The following is an 8,827-nucleotide window of genomic DNA, read 5'->3' as shown; positions in this document are numbered from 1 at the left end:
TATCATTTATAAGTTTTCTATTGAAACAAAACTGAATCATTCAATCAAAATCAGAAATAACCAAATTTGATTAGGAAAAATTTCAAAATCGGGTTTTTGTTCTTGGATTATTACTCAAGAACAACAACCCAGAAAGCTTCCAAACATGTTTTTAAGGATGTTGGGAACATATTTAAATCAATTACAAACCATCCCGATCATGTTTGGTCAAAAACCATTTTTTTTGTAAAAATAAAAATTTAATTTCTTGAATTGGTTAAAACCAACATCTAGTGTTCATGTTTTAGTTTTATTCGACTATATGAAACATAAAGAAGCTATTGGCAAGCTCTTTACACTTCAATAAACCTAACAAACCAAAAACTCATTTTTTTACCTCAAAACTGTTTAAGTTAAATAGAATATCATCCCAATCGAATGACACATCATGAAGATCTTATAAATGATCTTTGAGACTATATGAACATTTCCGTGCCCTTGAATCAACGGATAAGGCCCCAGTCAAAAACATCAAACCTGTAGTTTGATGTTCTTGACGACCGTTGTAGTTTGGTTTAAAATTTATAATTTTGAAATTATTTTTATAATTTTGAAATCCCAAACCATTTCTAAAAAATTGAAAAAAAATGATTTCAAAATATTTTTAGAATATTTTCATAAAACATATTTTGATAAGGGCCTATTTGGGATTTATTTTTTGATCATAATACCTTAAAACTAATATTTTCAAGTACTTTCCTCATTAATCATCAACATCAGCCTTATGTACTAGCATTTAAATATTGTTTTTATAATATTAAATACAAGAAAAACTTGTGAATGTTTAGGATCTGAAGAATAGTTGATTAAAGAAAACGTGATAAAACCAAAATTTCAAAAGTTAAGCCTTTGTTGAGTAGAGATAGTTTCAAATGGGTACGGAGGATATAATGCGAAAGCCTTTTTCCGAGTATCACTAAACACCGAACATAAAAAGGACTCTAGTCAAAAAAATCTAAAAGAGACTCTAGTCAAAAAATCTAAAAGAGACTCTAGTCAAAATTACATTTATAAACATATAATTTTATTGATTTTAAAAATCAAATCAAATAAATAATCTTATAAATTAATTTTTTTAATTAAATTAAATACATATTTATTTAATAAAATTTTAAATTTGATTATTTTAAATTTGAAAAATTATTTTTGATCAAAATTAATTATTGTTATAATTAATTTTAAAATGTCATAACATATTTTTAAAAATTTTAAAAAAAATAATATTTTATCAAAAAATATTCCTGACACACAAATCAAAATTAAAATTTCTCGAACATCGAAATTTTTCCGGGACAAGAATTTTCCGGGGATACAACATTCTTACTAAAAACTTGACTAACATTAACTTATTGGACGAGTTATTTCAACAATGAGGAAGAGGTGGTTGCATTGATGCTAATGACATTAGAGAGGAATCAGATATAGGAGAGGAAAGGTTAGAGAGATTATCAGAGATGAGGAGAGTATGTGGGGATATTAATTACGTGTTAAATTAATTATATTAAGTAAACAAAATCACATACGTTATTTTTTAATAAATTTTTATTTAAATTAAAGGTTGTTAAGTATAAAAAAAATTAAATTACAATTTTTGTAACAACAACAAAATTAAGTACACCAAGAGTCCTAAATATGTTACTTATCCCATTAATATATATATATACAAATAGTGTAATGTAGAGGATAAATTATAAATGTAAGAGAATAACATGAGTTGATACAAATTTATAACCCTATTTTAAATATTATATATTTTACTCACATATATATATAAAAAAATCAATTATGACTGATAAATAATACTACATCAAACAAGATTTTAATTAGTTTATTGTTTTTTCAGGAATATTTAATTAATTTGTTTTTCAATAATTCCATCTAAATATTTATCAAAATTTTAATTTAATTAGGAAGATTCACCGTGTGCGATACACATTAAAAAAATAAAATAAAAAAATTTAATAAAAAAATTATTATAATATATATTTTAATGTTTAAATATTAAAATAAAAAAGAGAACACTCTTTTTCCACATTTTATTCATTTCGGTTAAACAACTCATATTCTCACATATCTTATGACATATTTTTCCTAATGAATCTCTCATCCCGTGACTTTACACTTTCACTTTCGTCAAATCAAACATTTGATTCATACTTTTAAACATTTAACATCGTGACCTCACACTTTGATCAATCAAATATTTGATTAATATTTTTTAGCTACTTTCAATTATTACCGGTCTATTATCCCTCGGAAAACCACATCTCAATCACACTTGGTTAAAGGGTTGTACTGATTTTGTTAGATTAAAAGTTCGAAATATACCTATAGCATTTTTAATTTTATTTTTAATGTTGAATTTAAAATATAAAGTCTTATAGCATTGTTGGTTAAAGGGTTATACTTGTTTTTGTTAAGTTGTAAGTTCGAAATATACCTATAACATTTTTAATTTTATTATTAATTATTTTGTGTTTATAAGCGGGTTAACCAATAATCCGACCTAAATATATATATATATATATATATATATATATATACAAATAATCCATATTTTTCGACCCGACAATCCAGACACTTTAAAATTAAGCATATATATTACAAAGTAAAAAAGAATTTTAATTTTGATAATTTGTAAAGCTAATTATGATTGTTACAAATATAAATATATATATATATATTTAATTTACATGTAAAAAAAAATTAAAAAAAAGAATTTTAATTATGATAATTTGTAAAACTAATTATGATTGTTACAAAAATATAAATTTTATATAAAATTTTGAAAGTAAATATATAATATGACATCCAAAGATTTCCCTCTTGATTAACTCTTTCCACTGTCTCCTCCTCCTCCAAGTTTCACTCCTTTCTTCACTATCTATAAATAATAAGCCATCAATGGTACAATTGCTTTACTACACTTCTTAGCTTTCCAATCAACTCAACAACGGCCATGTCTTCTCTCAATTCTCAGACCAATATCAAATTCCTTTTCAGTTATGGAGGCAAAATCCTCCCTCGTAATCCCGACGGAAAACTCCGTTATCATGGCGGCGAAACTCGTCTTCTTTCCGTCGATCGTTCCATCTCCTACTCCGGTAAGCTTAACATCGATCCAAATCACTTTTTATTGCATGCATGAAGGATATGTAGTGATGATTTCTGATTCTTGTTTAATATATAGATCTGATGATGAAAACAGCTGAATTATACGGTGGTCTAATGAATCTGAGATGTCAGTTACCGACTGAAGATCTAGACGCCTTGATTTCAATCACATCCGATGAAGATCTAGCTAATTTGATTGAAGAATATGACCGTGCTGCTCCAGTTTCTTCATCCGCCGCAAAGATCAGAGCTTTTCTATCTATACCGAGAAAGCTGTCTTCTTTGAAATCCTCAAACATGGCTGTAAATCGGTGTAATCGTCGTATGGTGAAGGTTCCAATCTATGATCCTTGTCCCTGTGTTTATCATGTTCATCATGGAAATATGTACCTTGTTCATCATGGGAGTTATTGGAAGAATCAGGGAGAACTTCATTAATGGAGAATCGTAAATGTATACTAGCTAAGCTTGTCAATGAAAATTGAAAATCATTTGTAAGTAAAAGAGGAATTGGATCAATCATGTAGTATGATTTTCTTTGATACGATGATGAAAGGAAAATTTTTAGTTCAATATTTAGATTTAGTAAGCTGTAAATGCTTGACTTGTATAGAGTATTAAAAGGTTCAAATTAGTTATGAACTAAAACTGAAAAAATATTACAAGGGTTAATTTTTAACATATTTAATTGGTAAATAGACATTTTCTTTTAACCACACTAAATCCACTTTTTCAAGTTTGAGTGGATATCATGACTATGAAAAAAATGGCCCGCAATTTGTAAAAAAAAAGTGAGTAAAGTTTGTCTTACAAAATTTCAAACTCGAATTCGGACTTTTTCATAGACTTCAATCCTTAAGGCTAAATTTACAAACTTTGACAAAACCCATATAGACATGATCAATTGACCTTTTTAGATGTACTCGAATTGAACTCGTTAAGTCAAGCTCAAGCGTATCAATAACTAATGATCAACTCATTCAATCGGGAGTCCAACCTAGAGAAAGAGAAATACTTAGTTCTAAAAGCCATTAAAGACTTTCAAAAGCATAAATAGGTAAGGGTGTAAGTAAATCGATCGAACCGTTCAAACCGAACTGAAATCGTTCAAATCAAACCGAATATCAAATCGAACCGGCCAAACCGAATTCAATACGGTTTCTTTTTTATCAAATCGATCCCAACAATTCGATTTGTCGGTTCAGTGTAACTAAACTGGAATATCTGCAGAAACTGGAATTTAATTTTTTTTTAACTCACTAGAATTGAAAGCATTATAATTAGATAATTCATTTACGTTTTTAGTTTTTATTCAGAATATTACGACTTCAAAATCATTCTAGGCCGGTCTAAAATGATCTCTTAAACTCGTGGGTTTTTTTCCCGATTTTGAAATTTTTTAATGAAATGACGTTAAGTCGTTTTTCTCAAAAAAAAAAAAATTGTTCAAACCGATCAAATATTTTAAAATGAATATTTAAATAAGAAATGAAAAAAAACCTTAAAACGACAATAATGATAAGTAATATAGTATAACTATTATGTAATAACACACCTTCAAAATAATAATGATAGAAATATAATGTATGTAAAGACTTATTAGTATATTATAACTATTAGGAGTAAACAAATTTAATTTTAAAATTGTTGACTCATTTATAGTGTGATGTTTGTTGAAAACTAATAATAATAAAATGTATTTGTATTTTGGAAATTATGTTATTGATTCATTAATTATATTAATCGATTTTATTTTTAATATTTGTACTTATTCATAACAAATAAAAATAAGTATAAGTTGTTATTGATATATTTAATACATTTTAAAAAATTCTCAATAGTTAACCGATATTCTAACCATTTAAACCGAACTTATCAAACCAACAAACTAACGATTTAAAATTTAGTAAACCGACATAAATAATTTAAATGTGCATTTCGATCAATAAACCGATAAAACCGAACCACTTATACCTTATAAATAGATATGTCGTCCTTTTATCATCCACAATACTTTAAAAACAAAAAAAATAAATAAACACTTTCACCTTTTCTTGCTCAAACTCAACATATAACAAATTTAATCACTTGATATTTTGACATTTTTTAAAATTATTTTTCACATGTCTAATGAAAGATATTAAAACATTCAATTTCTTACTATATAAAATTGTGGTAATTCAAGTTTGATTTGTACAAATTTAAAATTTAAAATTAAAGCCTCATCTTAAATAAACCATCACATCTCATACATGCTAATTATGCCAAATAGGCATGCCTATTTGTAATAATTCATACAAATTATTGTATGTTGAGTTTGGACTTGAGTAGAAATGGAAAATGAATTCTTTAGCAATTGGCACATCAGTCTACGTACGGGTAATTGCTAGGTAGCAGCCGGTTGCATTCATTTCCTTCGAAGTTTAGCTTTTACATTATTTACTTCATAACAATTAACAATATTTATGAGTGAGTTTTAATTTGTGTGTTAGATTGGGTATTTTGATATTGTTCTAACGGGAACACGTGAGATGACGTAAAAATTAAAGAAAGACAGATTTAACATGATTCACAAAATAAAATTTGGCTATGTCCAATAGAGAATATAATATTATTAAGGACAGCCTAATATATATTGCATTATGATAAACTAAGATTATGACACGGGTTTATATAACACTCAATCTCCCCTAAAACCCTAACAGATACTTAATCGGGGACTGAAAACGATGCTCTTAAGACAAATATTTTAACTTTCTAAAGTGTCCTACTACACTTTTAAATAGGCTTCAACTAGGTCAATACTAATATCTTGGTATAGAATCTTTAAAATATTATCACAACACTTTCTTAATTATATTACCACAACAAAAGATTATATTTCCTTTTGTGTTAATCTAATTTTCTTAAATCAAGATTATACAAAAAAAATATATGATTTTCCTTTTGTTCAATATTCTCTTTGTTTGCACCATCAATTCAAAATAACTCAACAAATCTTCACCGTACCTTGAATTCTCTTAAATACTCTAAATACATTCATCAATGCCCAAATATTTTATCTCCTCTCTCTTTGATCCAGAGTTATCTTAGGACAACTTAACAGATGCATTCGTCAATACTAGATGACCTAGATGCATTTATCAATGTCGGATGACCCAAATGCATTCGTCAACGTTAGAGGTGGCCAAAATGCATTAGTCAATGTTAGAGGTAGCCTAGATGTATTAGCCAATACCAGATGGCCCATATGATTTATCGTCTCTCTTCTAAATCTAGACTTATCTCCAAGACAACTTAACACTTTTTTTGTTACATAAATCTATTCAACAAATTTCCACCTTTACTTGAATACTCTCATTGTTACAAATCATTGTGCAACTTCAGAACCGAATACAGTTTCTTCGTAGGTTGATGGTTCTGACGTATCCACCTCCATTATAGTAACATGTAGTGTATAACCAACCATATTCCCATAATTGTATCTCTGAGGTAGTTTAACTCCAATCCTCTTTGAACGACATTCAACTACACTCTGATGAATAATTTCTAACGGTTGAGAATCTAATAGTTTAGGCTTTGGTAACTCAGCCTCAACTTTGTGTTTTTCTTATTCTTGTAGAGAAAACTCTAACTCCACATGTTTATCATTATTACTACTTTTTTTCTACAAACCTCACAATAGATTTAAGTGTAGAATTCTCATCAAAGATGATGTTTTACTCAAAATAACTCCTCTTAAATGGAGACCATACTTTGTATCTTTTGATACTATCTCCATAGACCACAAATACTATATTCTTCTCTCTTGGCTCTACTTTACCCTCATTGACATGATAATAAACTGTGAAACTAAAATCTTTTCAGCCCGAGCTATCCACAAAATTTCCAGACCACACATCTTAAGGAGTTTTATATTTAATCCCGACGTGATGCACATAATTTAGCAAATAATATGTTTTAGTGATTGTCGCTACCCAAAACCTTCTATCGAGCGTTGTAGTAAATAACACACACCTCCTTCTCTCTAAAAATGTTTGTTTCATCTTATCAACCACACCACTTTGTTGTGGTGTATGCTTGACTGTATGATGACAAGCAATCCCTACATCTTTGCAGATATAATCAAACTTAGATGAACAAAGATTTTTATAATAATTACAGATATTATTCAGTTTAGGACCCTTTAAAGTAGACACCTTGCTGTACTTCTTCTCTTTCCATTGCCCATTACCTCCGCTGGTAAACAACCCCAATGCTTGATTGTCTGTAATTATACCAACCGCCTTATGAAGTAGATCCCTAGAATCAATGGAAAATTTGACGTCTTCCTAACTTAATGTATCTGCAATATATTTGTAGAATGAACAAACATTCTATCAGAAGCATTAGTGACCACGTCATGTAGAGGCTCTCTAACTTGACCCATAACTCAACGGTCTTCTCCTATTTTACAACATCGATGATTTCATTATATAATAGATACAATAACATAACTATTAAATGTGCTTTCTCCTCTATAATGACCATCTCATCAGTTGTTCTAATCCTATCGAAACTTCAACGACTCCCTTAAGCCATGTTGTTTCAGTAGAGCTTGTGTCTTAATTTGTCATTTTGTTCTCCAGAATGACAATTTCAACGGTTCTACTTCTACCAACAACTTCAGTAACCCCATAAGCCTTGTCATTTTAGTAGAGCCACATCTTGATTTACCACATTATCTTCTTCTCTAGAATTTGTTAATCTTAATTCTTACTTTTGTCGTCTCAATTAAAAAACAAACAATCGAATTTAAACCTCGATTTTGATACTAGTTGTAATAAGAATGCGAGAGACTGTGTAAGCAATAAAAATGACACCGATTTTAATGTGATTCACCAAGATAATACTTGGCTACGTCCACTAGAAGAGAGAATTTTATTAAGGACAACATAATAAAGATTACATCATAATAGACTATGGTTATAACACGAGTTTATATAACACTTGATCTTCCTTTAAACCCTAACAAATACAAAACTTAGACTGAAAAATGATGCTCTCAAGGGAGAAATTTAGGTTTCTAAAGTATCCAACTACACTTTTAAATAATCTTCAACTAGATCAACACTAATATCTTAAAAAAGAATCTCCAAAATATTATCACAATACTTTCCTAGTTATATTACCATAACAAAAAATTAGATTTTCTTTTATGTTAATCTTATTTTTGTAAATCAAAATTATAAAAAAAAAACATACTTTTTTTTTTGTTTAATATTCTCTTTTTTTGCAACATCAATTCAAAACAACTCGACCGATTATTATATTATACTTTAATTTCAATAACCACAAATATGACTACTTCAGAACAGATTATACCATACAAACATTACTTTTCTAAACCAACATATTTTTAATGGGCTCATTATCATATGTTAGGTTATCTAAGACGTACTTTTACTCTATGTTCCCATTAATCATTTCGTTATTATCTTAATTTATTCATATAATTATCGTGGTTTATTGAAAGCAGTAGCTAATAAAGAAGAGGAACCGATATGAGATGCTACTCGGAAAAAGAATTGCCAACCATCTCAAAGGCAAAACAAAAATTCACAATTGGGATGTTTTAGAGGGGACCGTTATAATATCACATCACTAGCTACAAAATTCTTAATCATACAAACCG

The 8,827-nt window shown here is 28.3% G+C and overlaps 1 protein-coding gene across 1 annotated transcript; it reads left to right on the top strand.

Moving 5' to 3' along the window:
- The first annotated feature begins 2,998 nt into the window (after positions 1 to 2,998).
- LOC124913153 lies at positions 2,999 to 3,591 on the top strand. The gene is made up of 2 exons (XM_047453765.1): positions 2,999 to 3,143; positions 3,230 to 3,591. Exons 1-2 carry the CDS (start codon positions 2,999 to 3,001, stop codon positions 3,589 to 3,591), a joined length of 507 nt encoding a protein of 168 aa, XP_047309721.1.
- Positions 3,592 to 8,827: the final 5,236 nt, after the last annotated feature.

The sequence above is a fragment of the Impatiens glandulifera genome, chromosome 8, assembly GCF_907164915.1.
Source record: "Impatiens glandulifera chromosome 8, dImpGla2.1, whole genome shotgun sequence".
NCBI lineage: Eukaryota > Viridiplantae > Streptophyta > Magnoliopsida > Ericales > Balsaminaceae > Impatiens > Impatiens glandulifera.
The sequence above is the reverse complement of the archived record's forward strand: the minus strand, read 5'-3'. Positions and strand labels throughout refer to the sequence as shown.

Coding starts and splice junctions, on each gene's coding strand:
- LOC124913153 (XM_047453765.1), top strand. CDS start 2,999: ATGTCTTCTCTCAATTCTCAGACCAATATCAAATTCCTTTTCAGTTAT. Junction 3,144..3,229: donor TCGTTCCATCTCCTACTCCG/GTAAGCTTAACA, acceptor TTTAATATATAG/ATCTGATGATGAAAACAGCT.